Source organism: Manis pentadactyla, chromosome 4, assembly GCF_030020395.1.
Source record: "Manis pentadactyla isolate mManPen7 chromosome 4, mManPen7.hap1, whole genome shotgun sequence".
NCBI classification, from domain to species: Eukaryota; Metazoa; Chordata; class Mammalia; order Pholidota; family Manidae; genus Manis; species Manis pentadactyla.
In genome coordinates, this window is record NC_080022.1 from 52,282,574 (window position 1) to 52,302,655 (window position 20,082).

A 20,082-nucleotide genomic window follows, 5' to 3' on the forward strand; every position below is an offset into this window, starting at 1 on the left:
TTTGGCCTTCCGACCTTCCTTTTGTAGTTACTGGGTTGCTCGGACAGTTGCAGCCGCGACCTCTGCAGCCAGGGGCAGTGGGCAACCAGCTCGCCGCTCCAGTTACTTTCTCCAGAGGCTATCTAGATGGCATTGTAAACGGTTCCGAACCTGCGGGCCACAAAGCGGTTCAGCTGCGGAAATCAACTCAGAGATTCATTTTAGCCTCAGATCAACCCGGGGGGTGATTTATATATATATATTTAAAACATACAAAAGAAAAACCTTGAAGTTTCACGGGCGCCTCAGTGATGGAATAACTGCCCCCACCCTCACCCCAGCCCCAACCAGGAACGTCCTGCGAAGTGGTGATCCAATGAGCTAGTGTTTATATCCAAGAAATTATCTAATGGAGACTGAAGTCAATCTGTGTGTCGCACTGCCTAAAATGAACTAAGTTTACAGATTTTTCTTCGTGTGTCTAGGCTAAGTAGAAGGAACCGTAAGTTAGGCATAGACTGAAGGAATCAGAAGTACTACTTTCCACCAAGAGTTAAATCAATTTTCTAGTGTCTTCTGTAAATATTTTACTAATTATTTCCTCTCCGACTTCCTGCCCTTATGCTCCTTCTCTGGTGGGGTCAGCATTCTCTACCCAGGCCTTAGCAGACAGACTGGGCTCGGGTTCCAGGAGCCCCGTCACACTAGGCAGGCTACAGAGACTCTGGTGAGTTGGCCTAAAAATGCGGGAGGGAAGAGGTGCTGCACCTTGGATTCACCCAGTCCAGGAGCACAACTTGGAGGTGTGAAGTCCACTTGCTCCAGCGATGCCATGCACTCGGAGTCGGTTTGCGGTCCCCCCACACCCCTGCCCCAACCTCTTTAAATCCCCAGTCTTTCCTACCATCACTTACTTCCCTTGCCAAGAAAATTCGGTGTGTACTGGCCACATCCTCGCTTCCTTCTCCACCCGCTCTGCTGCTGGTTTCCAGGGAAGCTAAATCTTGAAGGGTTTAGCTAAGCCTTGAAGGAAAGAATCCACGTTATTAGCAACTGAGTACCCAGCCCACCGGTAAACCCGACCCCCGCGCCCTCCCCAGCTCCCAAGAAGTAGGGCCCCAGCCCAAGGGGAGTCAGTCACACAGTCTCATTCCCGGTGTCGTTCGGCAGTCTCAGCCCTGGTGTGGCGCATAACCTGGAGGCCCAGAAGCCTCTTCCGGGCCCCACTCGACTTACCCAGGCCGCTGCCAATCCCGGCTCCTTCCCCAGCGCCTCATTTCCGACTTTTTCACATGCTAAGTCTTTTAACAACTCCGAGCAGCTTGTTACGTTTTCTATATTTATAGGTTCCCTGTTACTTTACGTCGTTTTTATTTCTCTCGGCAACTATTCTAATAGATTATTCAATGGCCATTTTCTGACCTTCGGGATCCCCAGCTGATGTTGGACGCACGGGGGAAAAAAAATGTATATATATATATAAACACTCCCACAGCTAGCCGGGAAAGCAAAGGCTGGGGCCCGGGTTGTTTGGCTTTGGGGGCAGGGGAGCGCGTGCAATCAGTGGGTGTTGCCGCCGAATAAGCACTGAAGCAGGAGGGTTGGGGGTCTTAAGTCCAATTAGCAAAACGGAGCCGGATGCGCATCTCTTACTCTTTAGAGCTAAAAAGAATAAAAACACAAAGAAAAAACAGATACTACCAAGCTCTGTCGCCCAGTCCCTTCCTAAGGAGTGTTGGCAAAGGGGACAGGGGAAAGGCAGAAATGCAGCCGGGTCCGCCTGACGCTCACAGGCCCACGCCCTCGCTTGCTCACACCCATCCTTCCGCACTGACACCCACAGGCTCCCTCAACCCCAGCGCAGAGCTCCAGCCTAGGCTGGGGTCCCGGGGCAGGCCAGGGCGCCCTCGGGGGTCCACGGGACGCTGGCGCACGGTGCGGCGCTGAGTTGAGCGTCCCTCATCCCTTTGTTGACAATTCCCTGAACCAACTTGAGTTTGGCCGGCACCGCAGCGGCCCTGACGTCACGCGCGGTCACGTGGCCCCGCCTCCCACTGGATCTTTAAGTAGAAAGTAATCTATCAGGCCAGTCCTTAAAACGGGACTTTCGACTACGGGGGCTTCGGCGTCCCTGACACCCCCTCCCTCGTTGCCCCTGCCCGCGCCCTCCCGAGCTGCTTGGTGCCCGGCGTCCCGCGCCCACCCGCCTGTACCGCTCCTTCTCCCCACGCCCGGGCCAGAGGCCGAGGAAGGCGGGCGAAGTAAGGGGGCGCGGCGTGAAGAAGCAGCCGGGGCCGGCAGCAGCAGCAAGCGCCTAGTACCGAGCGCCAGGGACAGCAGGAGTTTGCGGAGCGCGCCCGCGGGGGGCGGCCCGCAGCGCCCGCGCCGCGCAATGCTGCGCCGCCAAGAGTGAGCCAAACCGGGAGGGCCCCGAACCACCTAGGTCCCCCTCCCCTCTCCCAGACCCCCGTCTTTCGGGGCGCCCAAATCCCCTTCCCCTGATCTCAACGGCAGCCCCTGACGACCCCCATCGCCTGCCGCTCCTTCTCCTCCGCTGCCACCAACCCCGAGGAGGGATGACCCTCTCCGGTGGCGGCAGCGCCAGCGACATGTCCGGCCAGACGGTGCTGACGGCCGAGGACGTGGACATCGATGTGGTGGGTGAGGGCGACGACGGGCTGGAGGAGAAGGAGAGCGACGCGGGCTGCGATAGCCCCGCGGGGCCGCCGGAGCTGCGCCTGGACGAGGCGGACGAGGTGACGCCGGCGGCACCCCACCACGGGCAGCCTCAGCCACCGCACCAGCAGCCCCTGGCATTGCCCAAGGAGGCGGCTGGAACCGGGGCCGCACAAGGGGGCGAGGCGGGCCCTTCCGAGGCCGACGGCTGCAAGGGAGGAGTTGGCGGCGAGGAGGGCGGCGGGAGCGGCGGCGGGCCGGGTTCGGGCAGCAGCGCGCCGGGCGGCTTGGCTCCGAGCAAGCCCAAGAACAGCCTGGTGAAGCCGCCCTACTCGTACATCGCACTCATCACTATGGCTATCCTGCAGAGCCCGCAGAAGAAGCTGACCCTGAGCGGCATCTGCGAGTTCATCAGCAACCGCTTCCCCTACTACCGGGAGAAGTTCCCCGCCTGGCAGAATAGCATCCGCCACAACCTCTCGCTGAACGACTGCTTCGTTAAAATCCCCCGCGAACCGGGCAACCCGGGCAAGGGCAACTACTGGACCCTGGACCCGCAGTCCGAGGACATGTTCGACAACGGCAGCTTCCTGCGGCGCCGGAAACGCTTCAAGCGCCACCAGCAGGAGCACCTGCGCGAGCAGACGGCGCTCATGATGCAGAGCTTCGGCGCCTATAGCCTGGCGGCTGCGGCGGGCGCTGCGGGGCCCTACGGCCGCCCCTATGGCCTGCACCCCGCGGCCGCGGCCGGCGCCTACTCGCACCCAGCAGCCGCGGCTGCGGCGGCAGCAGCGGCGGCGCTCCAGTACCCGTACGCGCTGCCACCCGTGGCACCTGTGCTGCCGCCAGCGGTGCCGCTGCTGCCCTCGGGCGAGCTGGGCCGCAAAGCGGCCGCCTTCAGCTCGCAGCTCGGCCCCGGCCTGCAGCTGCAGCTTAACAGCCTGGGTGCCGCCGCCGCCGCCGCCGCGGGCACGGCGGGCGCTGCGGGCACCACGGCGTCGCTCATCAAGTCCGAGCCCAGCGCGCGGCCGTCGTTCAGCATCGAGAACATCATCGGCGGTGGCCCCGCGGCGCCCGGGAGCTCAGCAGTGGGCTCTGGGGGCGGCGGGGTAACTGGGGGCACCGGGGGCGGCGGCGGCGGCACGGCGCAGTCCTTCCTGCGGCCGCCCGGGACCGTGCAGTCGGCGGCGCTCATGGCCTCGCACCAGCCGCTGTCATTGAGCCGGACGACGGCCACCATCGCGCCTATCCTAAGCGTTCCGCTCTCTGGACAGTTCCTGCAGCCCGCAGCTTCGGCCGCCGCGGCTGCCGCCGCCGCAGCGCAAGCCAAGTGGCCTGCTCAATAGGGACGCGCCGGTGGCCGGGTCGCAGGGCCCGGCAGCGGCCCGGGGAGGCGGCTGCACTTCATGCTGCGCGCCCCGCCCCGGTCCCCCTGCCCAATCCCGGACTCTGACTATCCTCCATTTCCTCCCCCTCCCCGACCCTCAACACCGACCTTCGTCGGCCTCCACCCTCTCGCTCACACCTAGGCTGGCGGCGCGAACTCTCACCGCGAGCCCGCCGGGATTAGCTTTCCCTACAGGTAAAACCGAAAACTGAATATTCCAAAAATGTGCCCCGACGGCGCCTGCTCTCAGGCGTGGGGATGGGAGGAAAATTATTTGTACATATTTGTATAAAAATTATTGACTTTCCTTTTGGGGTTTTTATTTTTTTAAGAAAAAACTAATTCAGTAGATTAGAGCTCTGAACTTTCATTTTTTTGAAGGTTCACTCTCCGCAGTTTTATGTGAGAAAAAAAATGTATAGAGACGTTGGGAGATTTTAAATATAAAAAAATTTTCAAAAGGCGAAAAGTGTCATTCTATTATAAAAGTCTGTTTATATGGATGAATATATATGGTATTCTAAATGTTATTCCATCGTGTTGTACACAACTTTGTAAATAAATTTTTTAAATGTCACCCTAATTTTTATTTAGCTGTCTGAGGCAAATGACAAGATTTAAAATGAGGCAAATGACAAGATTTAAAAATGGTATTTGCATTTATCTTTTACAGAAATTTGAGTTTTAAGTAATGACCTTTTCAAATTTAGCTAATTCGTAATCTGAGTCTAAGATAAATTTAATTGGAGGAAGGAAAGTATATGCCTAATTTAAATCACATTAATATATTTATTTTAACTTTTTACATAAAATCGGGACGTGGGCCATGGTATTGTTCGATCAATCCATTTAATGTAACGACCAGATATTTATGTAAATAAAATAAGCTGCCATTAGAACAAACAAAAACCCTCTAAGTCTAAACAACAACACAATCTATTATTTTTACAAAAAATACCAAATTTCTGTCTTCCACAATGAAATCTTCCTTAATGAGAGTTCTTAGTCATATCAGTTAACCTTGGGAAAGAATATAAATTCCAAACATATTCCTCATTTTAGCATTTAAATCTTAGGTTTTTGAAATGGTTTATTTTCATTCCCTAAATCGAAGTGGTAAATAAGCCCAGCTGGTTTTTTTAAATGTATGTGACAGCATTTTAAATTTTGCTGTGGAATTGTATAGTCTATAGTAACCTGAGAGATAATATATAGTTGCTTTATTTTTTCATAGTATTTTCAAGTAAGGTACCTACTCTATGGCTATTATCAACCTACAACATAGTTTCTATTTCTGAAGGATTCTTATGCATGTCTTCTCTCCCTCTGACATGCGGCCTTTCTGAAGCCCAAGGAATAGTGGTCTTAACACTTTTTAAAGTAGGTGCACATCCACACACACACACACACACACACACACACCTTTCTAAACTTTTTAGAAATATACGTTAGGCTAGGTTAGTGTGAAATGCGGTATCATAGGGCAGGAATGGGGAGGTGTCCTCGGGAATTATTTTAAATGTGCACTTCAGCTGCTGCAGCCTTTAAAGTTCTAATGTAGAAATGAAACATCTAGACGCGGGAGGCCGGTTCCTATCACCACCAACATATCCTCAAACCGCATCAATTCTAATTATTTTGTAATTAATTTAGCTGTTACAATTACTTATGCGAAATCGCTTTTAAAACTGGAGCGGGTGGCAGCAGTACTGTCAGCTCGGCCCTCTGCGCGTCCTGTTTGCAAAACACGGCCCGTCCCTCTAGCTAGCGTCCCCTTTGCCTCCAGATGGTGGAGGTGCCTCCCGGTTTCGGATCCGAGCCTTCTTTCCCTACTGTCGGCGTGGGTAAGGGAGTCACTTTGAAAGACGAATCTCGCAATACCGAATCTTTTTTCCCTGTAAACAGTAAACACTATTGTGTCCTGAGTAAACAGTCCTTCTGGATCAGGGTCCTAAAAGAAAACAAGCTGCGGCGGTTGAGATAGTTTAACTCGATAAACAAGAACCTGATAATCAACTGCAACTGAAAGAAGCAACAGTAACCTTCACGGAGAAGAGATTATGGACCACACAGTCTCCAGGCGGGGCCTTCCTAATCTCCTTTTATAAGGAAAACTAAACGGATCTAAATTTGTTTGTGTGTTGCAGCTATAAAAGTAACAAGTTGTTTCACAGTTGTGTCTGGCTAATCAGTTTTTACACAAACAGCAAATGGTACATGATTTGTGCAAACACATAGAGGTTATTTCTAAATTTAGCTGACACCCCTGGGAAAAGGGAAAGGCAGGGCTTCTTGAATTCACTTTTAGCCTCAAGAAGCTGCTGATCCAAGGCTTCTAAATGACATTGGATAACAGGAGCCTCATACCATCTCTGATCCTTTGTTACTTATAAAATTACTCGCTCATATTTCCACGCATAGCAGCAATACCGGCCGAGCCTGAGCCCGAAGCTTGACACTTGGCCACAAGCCGCCGCTTGAGACCCGCAGGGCTTTTTCCAGCAATGCATTAGGCGGAGAAGGGGAGAGATCTGCCTACAACTTTCCTTCCAGCCACTTTTCAACCTTGAACTAGAGCCTGGAGATGGTCCCCTTTATTTATTGGAGTTTAGGAGATTCTCAGATCCAGACCCCGAAACGGCCAGCAGCTGTTTAAGACATCCTGGCAGATGTCTAAGAGAGGCCTGACCATACGTTTCTGAAAAACTCTTCTTGGTTTAAGCTTGTTATACTATGAAGATTTAGAGTAGAAGGGAAAATGTAAATATATGTAATGAACGCAAGCAATTGCAGGAGAGGGGGGATCTTGAAACATACTTGATGTGACCGAACGCGGGCACTAGCGACAAAAGACACTGAAATTCTTCCCTTTAAGATTTAAAGGCAACACAATTGATACCGTCTTTTTATTCCACTTAGGCAGATTTATTTGTAATAAAAAGAGAATGTCTGTTGATTTTTGTGGGAAGGATTTTGGCTTTCGGCTACACACCAATTTAAACTGGTTTCCACTTTCTCCAGAACTCATTCTAGGAAGTTAATCCAGTTCCAAGGCCTGCAGCCCTCAGAGCATCTCCAGGGCCGAGTGCTTGCGTTGGGCCGCCGCACATAATCTCTCGGGCGATGGAAGGTGCATCCGGAGGTCCAGGGGTGTGCGAACCGAGGCTAGAGCAAAATACGTGCACGAGCTATAACCGGCTTTCGCTGCGCTAGTCGAAATGACCTGTAGGGGGCGACCAGCGGATGGAAAACTTAGCGGTTTGTCTCCCAGTGTCCAGCCCCAGCCCTCGGAGACCTTTCCTTGCCTCCCAGGATCTTAGCACCCTGACACCCTTGCTCATCCTCTGGGTCTGGAACACTAGGTCGAGTATCGGAGATGCTGCTTTTCTCGGCCTGACTCCTGGAAGGGGCAGAGCCCCGAAGGGAGTTTGTCTTAAAGATTAGGAAGCTATAAAGTTTAGTGATGAGGAAACATCGACTTGGAGGCAATTAAGAGTTATATTTGAGGTTATTTTTTTTAATGGTTTATAGGAAGAATCTTGCCAGTGAGGGGAACATGAAAGGCTGGGTGTGTGGATATGTGTGGGTGTGGGTGTGGGTGTGCTTGCGCATGTCTGGGAGTTTTAATATGGGTTCTTTGAAGAACTGTCCTAAAGAGAATGTGATCTGAAAGAAAGCTAATTCCAGGGCCATGTGTCCATCAGACATCACCTGTGTCTGTGATGGTGGCAATAACTGCAGCATAAATCAGTGAATGGATTCCACCCTGGGGGGTGAATGGGCAGGTTAGAAGGGCATCCTCAGAGTGCCTGGGCAGAGTCATAGGGCTGTGTGTCCAGTTCATGGGAGGAGAGGACAGCAAGCAGTGGAATGAGAGTGGCCTTGCAGAGGGGTTCCCAATCAGGGATTAGGCATTCCTGACTGTGACCTTGGACAAACTGCTTGGTTTGAGTCTCTCCATTTCCTTGTCTCCCCAGTGAGAATGAGGAGTCTGCCCACCGCCTGGGCTTGCAGGTTTAGGTGAGGTGGTGTCGGTGAAAAATGTTATAAGCTGTGAAGAGCTAAGGGTATGTAAGGAGCGTGGTATTTTTTAATAGCTTTTGGACAGAGAAACTCCGGTCCAAGCACCTGCAGTGGTTGGCTTGCTTTTGAATAACTCGATTTTAGGTGTGAGAAGTAGGTTTTTCTAAGAGGGATGCAGAACCCAATCCAGCCCCTGGCTGCCTGAACGGATGAAGTGAAAGAGACTGGCGAGAAAGGGACTTTTAAAAGGTGAAGTCTCCTCCTGGTCTTGACTCCTTCCACTGCCTTGGGCCTGAGGAGAAGCCCACGATGTCCGGAGGCCTGGCGTATTTCTGGCTGAGCGGTTACTTTGCCGTTTGCCCCTTTGCTTCCACTGTCCGAGGCAAGTGGGGAAACCTGAGCCTTCCGCTGACAGAGGCCCATTAGCGCAAGACGCGGCCTCCCGGGCGAATTAAAGGTAACCAGATCCCAAACCCGCATAAAAGACCACCCTCCCCGTTGCCTTCCTCTAACAGTTGGCAGAGTTACACCCAGAGCCAGCTTCACTCTTAACGATCACCATCCCCTCCCCTTGCCCTCTTGGGAATGTACGAGTCATTCTGTGCTCCCCCAGGGGCAAAACCAGCCAAGGAGGGCGGATTCGCAAAACAAAAATCTGAAAAGAAATGTTGCAAAATCATCCAAGGAGTCTAAGCCTTATCACCTTACTTTTATTTCTCGAAGGGGTATCTTATATTGGAATTTTTCAAATTAAGAGTTAAATTAGTTCCCTCCTTCAATTTAATGTAAAACTCGTACCAAAAGCCTTCTTTTCCAGATGATTATGTGCTCATGCACACATCTCAGTCCTGTTGTTAGAGAGGTGGGGAGGGAGAAAAAACACCTTCATTCCCTTGTCAGAGTACTCTGGGGCTGAATTTTAGAAGCATCTGCAGGAAATCAGCCCTAGAAAACATCATCCACCTCTTTTCACATAGGCCCAGAAACTTCCGTGACTTCCCCAAGGCCACTCAGCAGCCTAAGTGTAACCTATGGAAATACTCAGAGGATAAAAAATTGTTCTCTACCCAAAAAGGAAGTTCCACTTAAGGGAAGAATAAAAAAAATTCTAACAGTGGGGCAAGGAAGGTTGGGAAGAGTAAAAAGGAAAAGGACAAAAAGGATAAGAAAAAAAGTGGACTCAGCTCCAGGCAGGCGGAAGACCTAGACCCCAGGGCGGTCCTGCGGCCCGGGGCGCCCACTACCCCTAAACCCGAGGGCGCGGTGCAGCTAGCCCAGCGCTGGGCATCTCGGCGGTGACCGGCGTCTCGATTTCCTTCAAGCCTCGATTTGGGAGGGGAAGAAAGAAGGCGGGAACTCCAGGCCCGCAGCTCCTCTCACTCCTCGGGTCAGCAGCCCAGCCACAGCTCTCGGATGTCGGGAATCGGTCCCCACGGGCGTCCGCCAACCGCGTCCACGCTGGGTCCACCTTTGCTCCAGCCACCAGGGCTCGGCCTGCAGGACTCCAGCTTCCGCTGCCTGGAGGGATGCAAGCGAGAAAGGGAATTTGAATTAATTAGGAGAGACTCACCCGTTAAAAGCACCCTTGGCGGGGGTGGGAAGGCAAAGGGCACTTGCCTTCCGGCCCTCTCCCGGTGCGCCCCACTTGCCTCCTCCAGGGAAGCTTCAGACGCAAAACAAATCCCCGCGGTGTGCTAGGTAGGCCACAGCCCTGGCGAATCTTCAGGAGGGTCGTGGGGGCTCAGGAGACCCCGGCCAGGGTGGAGGACGGAAGGGAGTGCCCCCAACCTGCGCGTGTTCGCCCGGCAGCCAACGCGGGGCAAGGTCTCCCCTCGGCCATCGGGGCCCCGCCGCTCCCGCTGCAGAGGACTCGGCATTTGGAATGCTCCTTCCCGGAGTTCGGCAACAGGAGCTGCGGTGCACGGCTTATTGAGGAGAGGAGGTTTGGTACATTTAATCCTTCCATCCCTTCCATTCTTTCCTCTGCACAGACGGTAAGCAAGACTCAGTTTTCTCCAAAAGATCAACAAGATATTTGTCCATTACTCTTTTCTGCAAGGGGCTTGTGCCTGGATCACAAGGAGCGTGGTTTTCAGCACCAGAGCAACCCCAAACCTTAGATTTTTCCCTTTGCTCTAATCCCATCTGGGAGGCAGCGCCTCCTCCGGGAAGCCCTCTGGAGCCTCTCCGCTCACAGTAGTTGCGATAATGTGGAGTCCACTGTACCAAATAATGAACTGTTGTCATCGATGCCCAAGGAGTTCTTTACTGTCTAACATTGCTGAGCACAAGGGGGTGGTCAAAATGATTTGTCTAATAAATGATGAGCTAGGACCTTGAGAGTGGGGATAAGGAAGCTTGAACGGTGTTAACTGATCAAGTCAGGTCTTTCCCAAGAGTTTGGGGGACTGTTTTCTTCCCATTCCTTTTCTTCTCTTTCCTTACAATAAATGCTTTTATAAACACGTTTATTTTTTAAATGAAGAAATTTAAAAAGTATTTATTGAGCTCTAAAAGGTATAAGTCACATCAACATTCATACTATAACTGGAGTTTTGGGGGATGTTTTCTGGGTCATTCTGGTACTAGTTGAGAACTCATTTTCCTCTGCTGAAATACCTGCAGCGAGTTACACATCCAACCTAATGGGGAAAACCCCTCCAGAGTACTTGGTTTTCAGTCAGCCTTTGCCTCAGTTCTTCGAGTCGAAGAGTAATCACTATCTCAAAACATTCATTGCACTTAGGGGCATCTTTTTTGTTATAGGGCCCTTTTATCTCCTTAGTATAGGGAATTTTCATCATTTGTTTAGATTTTAATATTAAAGATGATCATATAATGTGTTGGGTTTCCTTATCTAGAAACACAAAGAAATCACTGTGATTTGACTTCTATATTAGAATAATTGTTTGTGGGGGGAAAACTGAGCAAAAGCTAAAGCTTTGAGAAAGCAGCAGGATTCTGCATTCAGGATTCATCTTCCAGGGCTGTTCATGGGCCTTGTTCTAAAACCCAGTTGGAGATCCTAGTTACTTCTCACCTTCCCTAGGGTTGGGTTCAGACTACACTGGTAGTAAAAGTCTTGTGGGATGGTTGTTAGAATCTCATGTTCTTTTTTTTTTTTAACCAGAAAAAAAAAAGCATTTTAAAAAAGTTAAATCACTTAATTTCTCTTCAGTTGCTATAACCATTGGCATAAAAGTTATCTTTAACCTGTCAGTCATCCAAACCATTCACTCTATGATACTAGGAACTTAGAAGTCCTCCCTGAAAAATATTCATGCATATTCTACTATTTAACATAGAGAAGAAGAAGGAAAATCCCAGAGTATTTGGCCATTGCCCTCCAATTGGGATCAAGATAAAATGCCTTTTAGTGTTATAGAGTTAATACCTTTTTTTATTTTTGCAAATTTATATCTAGTTTGTGTGGTTACTATTGATCTAGTCTTTATGTAGACGACTAGCTTCTTTCTTTGCCATTGTTACAGATCATAGCAGTAAACCATCTCTCAAATTCCACCTTCTTGCAAATGTAAATGTTGATTACAAGAGCAAGGTGGTATTAAGATCAGCACAAATTAATCACAACCACTGTGGAACATCTGCTTTATTGATGGTATTTCAACAGCATCATCTTTCCACATATATCAGGAATTACGACTTTATGATAAAGGTCCTCTTGTTAGTGGAGAGAATGGAGTGCAAGTGTTAATAGATTGGATTAAAAGACAAGACTAATTCCTAGTCCTAGTCTTGACATTGAACTTCAGAGTATCTGATGGACTCCATATTTGCCCAAATAAAGACCACTATTGAAAATTTAGCTGAGAGAAAGAAAGAGAGTATAGTATTATCATTTCAAAATTTAGCCAACAAATCTTTTTGAGTAACTCCAAAAATTTAGATATTTTTAAGCCTTAGTTTCACTTTTGTCTCTGATTTGAGGTATCTATTATTCTAAGATATCTGTCATTCAAACCTCCAATGGTTTGATGACTCCTTTACTGTGATCTTTGTAGTGTATTTTGTAGTTCAGGGTAGTGGACTAAATCACCCCCCCTCTACCACCACACATAGGGCCCCAGCAACAAATTGAAGAAGCCTCACAGGAGACTGAGTGAATCCATCCCACACTTTGGGAATCATCATTCTAGTACAATATATTCAATACACTCACTTAATGGGTTATACTTATTTGTTGCTTTTAAATATTACACGAATGAGATAAAGTGTGAGAAAAAAACATTAAATTATATAAACTAAAAGCTTACCTGTATAAGAGATAGCTATACCCTATTTTCAAAATTGATTACCTTGCTAGGGAGGGTTTATTATTTTGAGATGCAGAATGATATTCTGGAAAGAACATGGACTTTGGATCTGATCGTCTTAGTGTTAAATTCTGGCTCTACCATTTCCTAAATGTGATTATCTCAGTTATCTGGTCTCTCTGAATCTCAGTTTTCTTATCTATGAGATGGTGATCATAACATGAAGATTGACTGATAATGTATTTAAAGTGCTCAAAAATAGTGGCCATTATTACTTTACAGTTTTGCTGATTTTATAATGGTCATATTTTCATGAGCCTACCTTTATTTATTTTTCTCTCTTATCATATACCAATAGTTGTCACATTTCATATTTAAAAATGAAGTTGCTGATACCACTATCCCTTCCACCTGTTTGAGGTAGGTATCATTTTTGTGTGCTCACAACTTAACAGATGTGAAACAGTTTACTCTGTAATGCCATGTGGCAAATCACTTTTTCACTTTCAGAGTATTTTTCAGTCTTGTGGATGAGAGGTCTTGACAATAGTCATTAAAGATATGATAGCACTTTCACAAGAACAATACAAGTGCCTTCCTTATGTTTTTGCTGAGCTCAGGTCTAAGTGAACTAATTTTAACATTTTTCGAGTTCCTACACTAAGATTTCAGTAGTAGTTATTATCTGTGTAGACTAGATCTGATCAGGCAAATACCTAATTTTGAGCTTGCAAAGACCACCTCAGTTATGTTATCTGGTTAATGGGAGGGTGTGATGTATAGTTAAAGGAAGATGGGATGGAAGTTAGTAGATTGGGGTTTGCTGCTTCGTGATTTAGGCTAAGTCACTTGAACTGTGAGCCACAGATTATGGTAATCTAGTGGAGACATATGTCTGTTCACCTTCCTCAAATTAAACCAAACATCACTTTGAAAAGTATGAGAAAGAGAGAGAAGAGAGAATAGAAAACCATTGAAATGTGAAGCTGCCATGAATTTCATTTAATGGGCATGGGACCTAGGGAAATAAGCAAGGGTGCCATGAAGTTGCTGTTTCCATAGTTGGTCTCGGTTCCCTTAATGCATTTTATGATGTGAGTGAAATGGGATGAGATCTCAGTGTTTTAATATACTGCCCTTATATTTTTGAACAACATGGCCCCTAAATGCAAGCCAGCTATTACATCTAGAGTTCAGCCAAAGAAGTATCAACCTGTCCCAACAATGGAGGGAAAGCTATGAGATTAACAGAGAGATGGTATGCTCTGTCTGTTAGAGAGGGAAATTTAAGGGATTTTGTGATTAATTATTATTATATTTGATTTTTTTGCCTTACTTTAGAACCTAACTTCTTCATGAAATGCAATTCCCATCATAGTGTCTGCCTTCCTAGGGTTGTTCTGGGAATCAAGTGATAATATATGTTAAAGTGCTTTGCAAAATTCATGGTGCTATAAAATGTAAAATGTTTCTGTCCTCTGGAGAAGACTGGCCAGGAATCCATGTAAGTGGTTTTATTCTGTGTTTTCACACAGAAAGTGAGTTGTAGAGAGTGGAGAACAACAATCACAACAATAATAAGTGGGATAGAAGATAAGAAGATTAATTTACCATTTACCTTATGCCTGGAATTGTGTTTAGTGCTTTACGTGGATTTTCCCAATTAGATACTATTTTGGAAGGAGTTCGTCCTCTTAGATTTCTATACTCCAGGCCCTCCTAAGGGCACCACAGTTTCAAATATTATATACACTTTCTGGGAAGCCTCCACATTACTCCTGTGTGTGTGTGTGTGTGTGTGTGTGTGTGTGTGTGTGTGTGTGTGTGTGTAGCTAGTATTTTTTCTTCTTATACAGCTGATTTAATAGCTAAGAAGTGCTGGGTGAGAAAGTACTTAATTTCTTACTTAACATGCTTCCATGGAGAGGAATTTTTATTAAAGGACATGTGAGTCTTTACCTCTTACTCCCTCCTCTCCTGAGGGAGGGACGAGGACTTATTGATTGGTGAATTTAGGAGAAGGAACCAAGTATTTGTGGATCAGTCACTCCTGCACATGTTGGATTTGGCTGCTTACAGAGAGGGTGCATTCCGGTTTTTAGCCTCTGCCATGCCATTACCTTGGCAGAACATGCTCTGTACTTGTGGTTGAGGTCTGACACTGTTTAGTGCTGCTTATGAATGGGTAGGTAAGTCCTACTATTAGCAACTATTAGCAAGTCTGCTTGGTTGCACATCATTTAATTTAGCTTTCACTGGGGAAAAAAAGCAAATAAGTGTTATCTCTGACTCCTGTGTCTATTTCTCAGTTAGTTCAGGTGGGAAAGAGAAAGGTTAAGAATTAACTACTTAAAACTCTAAGAGGAGACAGTATAAGGGAGTGGTTAAGAGCACAGGTGTGGAAGAGATTGCTTAATTTCAAATTCTGTCTCCAACACTTCTCATCTGTGTTACTTTGTGTAAATTACTTAAACTCTCTGTGTCTTAGTTACCTCGTCTGCAAAAATGGAGACAGTAATAGTACTTACCCTCATAGTGAGAGGACTCAGAGAGTTAATACACCTAAAATGTTTAGAATAACCCTTAGAAAATAAGCATGCAGCAAATGTTAGCTTTTCTTATTATTATATTAAAACTAATAATCAAAATATTTGCAAATAATTTACATTCAGCTTCTAACATCCCTCCTTTAAAAAATGTTGATTCACTAATTATCAGCATAGAGACCTTTTACTGATTCATTCTCTGTGCTAAACATAGTAATGTAGTCTTTTTTCTCCCCCTTTCTCTATTTGCCACAGTCTGCAGAAATGGGACTCCCAGTGACATTTCGTAAGGTTACTTTCCACAAGATCTTCAGGCTAGTTCACGGAACAAACTCTTAATTCAGAGTCCCATAGCACTTTGCCTATCCTACACAATATAGCTATTCAATGTGTGCTATTATTATATAATGGTTTACTGGATAGGGTAGAATTTGTTTTAAAAGAGAAGCACCTGAGCGGCTCTTCTAGGGTACAAATATGTTGCAGTAATATTTGGGAGAGAGTCTTCAACATTTTATCATGGAAATTTTCAAACATACAGAAAAGTTTAAAAAATTCTTCAACAAATCCCTATATACTCAACAGTCTACTATTAATATTTTAATACAGCCACATCACGTAATTGATCCAGCCATTCATCCTTTGATTCATCCATCATTCCATCTTACTTTTCCGATTCATTTCAAAGTAGAGTGTTACAGTAATATTTTGAAATGCTAACGTGATTCTTTCCTTGGAATTTCCCGCATCTCCTCTGTTTCCTCTGAGGCAGAAGCAGTGTGCCATAGTGAACGGATCTGGAGCCTGACTGCTTGGGCTTGAAATCCAACCCTGCACTTACTAGTCACGTCACCCATCTAACCTTACTGTTATTTAGCGTCCTTGTCTGTAACAGGATAATAATAATAATACCACCTCATATGTTGTTGTGAGAATACATGTAAAGTGCTTAAAGCAGTGCTTGGCCAGCAAACATTTGTAGAGTACTAACTTGTAGTAGGCAATTTATATATATAAATAAACTCACCTAATTCTCACCAAAACCCTAAGAGGTAAGTACAATTGTTATAAATATAATGCATATTAGCTATTATCATTAGCTATAACAGAAATTCATTGAGAAAAATGTCTGTTAGTTTTTGGGTTTTAAAACAGGCATTTTGAAATTCATGGCAAAAATAATACCATAGGAAGGAAGGCTTTTTTTGAGGGAAAATGGGCACCTTTGCTTGTCCAAAGTGTAAGTACTCAGGAAAAAGTCTATGTCATTAACATTGATTTTGAAATGACAGACAGGGTCCTGCTTGGCCAAATTACATGAAGTTTCCCAAACTTGGGGAGGAGAGAAGAGAAACAACCAGGGAGAAGCTGATGAGGGTATCTGGCACGTGCCCCAAGTCAGGCTGATTCCCAGAACTGGGGTCAGTGTCCCTCTGGATGGATTTGGGGATTTGAAAGCGGAGGAGAATAGTGCTTCTTGAGATATTGTTTAGACTTTTGGAATGCAAGTTTTTTTTAATCCCATCCTTCTCTCCAGTTGAAAGTAGGACATCATCCACTGCCTCGGGACAGGGACACCCTGAGAAACAAAAGAAGTTACATTTTGGCTTCGGAGTACCAGAATGAAAGACATACAAAACAGAACAAAACAAAAAACATGTCTGGATTAGTATAGTTCTTTCTGGTTCCAGGGGAGATACAAATTTTTTGGCCTGGAAGAGAGGAACATTCCCAGGCAAACTGGGATAACTGGTCATCCTAGTGGTGAGGTCCTTCCGTTTCCAATAGTAGTTGATATTTACAAAGTCAATTGTGTTAGGGTATATTGAGGACTCTAATTCCATATTCTATTAATAAAGGCAAGCCTTGGCAGTATTTCATCATTCCCACTATATATGACATAAGTAGATAGCTGGAACTCCCCCAAATTTTTGGGTAGCTTTTATTCATGCACAGCTGACTTGAGTTGGCTGTCATGTTTTTATTTTTGCTTTTTAATTTAAAATTATTCTTCTAAACACTTTAACATGAATAAGCTAGATAAAAATGCATACTATTTCCCAATTTTTTTTGTATAACCATGTTTATTTATGACAGAAATTGGTAAATAACTATAATAAGTATAAGCAATATGGAGTTGTAGTTAAGAGTACAGGCTCAGGAGACAGACTATTTGGATTTGAATCCTAGCCTTGCCCCTTACTAGCTGTACGATATCGGACAGGTTCCACTTCTTCATCTGCAAAATGGGAACTGAAATAGTATCTGCGCAATAAGATGGTGTGAAGATGAAATTAATTAATGTATGTTATGTACTTAAAACAGTGTCTGGCACATAGTAGGCACTCAAGAATTATCAGGTTATTTGCAGATTCTTTTGCCCTACTAATACAAATATAAGAGTTTATCCAAAACTCATTATTTTCACAATTAATACTTCATTGAAAGTTGGGAAGTTAGGTTAAAATGTTTTCTAAGATGACAAATTGTTTTTCCTCCAACTTCCAATAGCTATGTGCTATGGACCCAATTGTGTTCCCCCAAATTCATATGTTGAAGTCCTAACCCCCAACATGACTATATTTGGGTCTTTAGGAGATAAAGTTAAATGAGGTCATAAGGGTCGGACACTAATACAATAGGGCTGGTGACCTTATAAGAAGTGAAAGAGACAACAAAGATTCATTCTCCTACCCCCAGCCCCATGCACAGAGGAAAGGTCATTTGAGGACACAGAAGGTGGCCTTCTACAAGCCAGGAGGAAAGTTCTCACTAGGAACATGTCTTGCTCATCCTTGACCTAGGACTTCCAGACTCTCATGCTGTGAGAAAATTAATTTCTGTTGTTTAAGCTACCCAGCCTATGGTATTTTGTTATACCTGAGCAGGCTGAGACAGATTGTTAGTTAATGAGTATTGAAGACTGGGGAAAACTCTTAGAACCCCATTTATTTGCCCATGAACAGGCACAGTTAGCCAAGTTTTCTTGTCCCATCCTGCTCTACACCACAGTACCTGATGACCAAACAGAATGCTGAAGTAGAAAGAAAACCTGCCTTCTTGGGTCAGCCCTGCCCCTCACCAACTGAATGATATGGACAAGTCCTTTAACCTCTTCATGCCTCAGTATAAAATGAAGTATAGGAGACTAATATTTTTATTTTGAAAACTTGGGTTGAATTACATCTTTGGATCAATGACAAGGCAGAGGTGAAGTAGAAGCAACAATATAGAGACTAGAACTTGGAAGACAAAGTAGTTAGAGTCAGAAGAAACTACCGTGAGAAGAAGTCCCTAGGTCTTTCCTGAGATGTTGCAAGGGGCATTGGATTTTTCACAGGAGGTGGAATGGGCATTTGTGTTAACTTTGCTGAGGCTCCAGAGGCAGGGAGACCCTGGTTACCATCAGGGTTATGAAGAAGTTCTCACTAGATGCTCTCTGCATCATCTTCTAGCTCTTGAGTTCTGTAACTTCATGACTTCAGGGGCAGAGGAAAGGAGCAAAGAGGGAGGATGACTCATTTATGCCAAACATAAAATGAAATATATAATTATTCCCCAAATTCCCCTTTATTTCTACCATCTGTGGGGTCTATCTTCCATCTTTCACAGATGTATTTCTCTACCTGCCCTTGATACTTGCTTTAACCTCTTTGTAGTCCTCAGCCTTCCCGGGAATGGCCCAGGCCCTAGAGGCCACTAGGAGCAGGGCTGTCTCCTCTCGCCTCATCCCTCATCCACACTTGCAGGGTGTGTATTAGATTAGGGCTACACCTCTCACATAAAGCTTGAATTCCAGCTCTGCCACTCACTATCAAGTGCCTTTGAGCAAGTTTCTTGCACACTCTATGCTACATGTCATTTTACTTTTTTTAATATTTTAGGTAAGGATAAATAAAATACATGCCTCAAATGGTTATTTAAAGGATTAAATGAGATAATATTTGTAAACTCTCTCCATTAAATAAGATAATATCATAAACTCTCCACATTTTAAGAACTTTGAGACCAGGGACCATAACTTTCTTTGTTCTCATGTAGTATGTGCTCTGTTTTTTTTTGAAAGAACTTTTAAAATTTATTTTTAAGCTATTTAGAAATCATTTACAAGCATGAGAATAAAGGGAAGTGAAAGACTATTAAAATATTTAATGAGAACTCAAATATAGCAAACCAAATTTCCATATTTTATTGATTTTGAAGACATATATACATATACCACCAAAATGTGCAAGAGCCTCTAAATATAACTGTTTATAAGTTGTCGTGCATTAACTTGTACATAGTGATTCTAAATTTGGAATACATCTCTATTATAGTCTAGCTTATCATTTCTTCTGGTTCTTCTTCTTGTACTTGCATCATTAAGACACAATACGTAGCTCTCAGGTGCCCTCTCCCCAGATGACCAAGAAAAGAAGGAACAATGGTCATGTCAAAAAGGGCCACAGCCACATGCAGACTATTTGTTGCACTAATTGTGCCTAATTTGTGCCCAAGGATGAGGCCATTAAGAAGTTCATCATTCAAAACACAGTAGAGCCTGCCCCATCAGGAATATTTCTGAAGTGAGTGTCTTCAACTCCTATGTACTTCCTAAGCTCTATGTGAAAAATACATTACTGGGCGAATTGTGCCATTCTCAGCAAGGTAGTCAGGAATTGTTCTAATGAGGCCCAGAAGGACTGAGCACCCGCCACCCTGATTCAGACCTGTGGGTGCTACTCCATGACTGCCACCAAAACCTATGTAAGGAGCTAAGTCCTTAAGGACTGAAGAAAACCTGTTCTCTGGAAAAAAATAAAATGGAAATTATATTTACCGTTTAAAAGACACAATACATGAAGAATTTTTTGTAAAACATTTCGCTCAATTTTGTTGAAGAGAAGATCACCATCAGATGCTCCATATTTGCAAAGTACTTCCATTTATAGATTTGTATACTCCTTTAAAAGTGGTCAGTTCATTTTCTAAACGTCCATGTCATCCATTTCTTTTGGTTATCTCTCTATAATACCTGCCCTTCAGCATCTGTCTGCTTAGAAACCCTCTCAAGGAAATTTTGATGCACAGATTAAATAAAAGATGAGAAGACACTATCAAGTGTCCTTTTAGAAAAATAAGATGGCCTGGTTTCTTGTCACAAAATACTTGTGCTGTTTTTTTAATGAATAAAAATGGCTTAATTGGTGTCTGG

At 45.2% G+C, this 20,082-nt stretch overlaps 1 protein-coding gene and 1 pseudogene across 2 annotated transcripts; both read left to right on the forward strand.

Moving 5' to 3' along the window:
* Positions 1-1,220: 1,220 nt before the first annotated feature.
* Positions 1,221-6,176, forward strand: FOXD3 (forkhead box D3). 2 transcript variants are annotated; one of them, XM_057500273.1, is made up of 2 exons: positions 1,221-4,237; positions 5,948-6,176. In XM_057500273.1, the coding sequence occupies exon 1, from the start codon at positions 2,556-2,558 to the stop codon at positions 3,999-4,001; it is 1,446 nt and encodes a 481-aa protein (XP_057356256.1). In that variant the 5' UTR covers positions 1,221-2,555; the 3' UTR covers positions 4,002-4,237; positions 5,948-6,176. The 2 variants fall into 2 exon arrangements, with proteins under 2 accessions (XP_057356256.1, XP_036767180.2); XM_036911285.2 differs by lacking the exon at positions 5,948-6,176 and having other exon boundaries at positions 1,221-2,735; positions 3,024-5,176.
* A 13,113-nt stretch (positions 6,177-19,289) lies between these two features.
* LOC118925370 (40S ribosomal protein S26-like) lies at positions 19,290-19,638 on the forward strand (annotated as a pseudogene).
* Positions 19,639-20,082: the final 444 nt, after the last annotated feature.

Excerpts from the sequence above, each read along its gene's own strand:
- FOXD3 (XM_057500273.1), top strand. The coding sequence starts at position 2,556 with ATGACCCTCTCCGGTGGCGGCAGCGCCAGCGACATGTCCGGCCAGACG.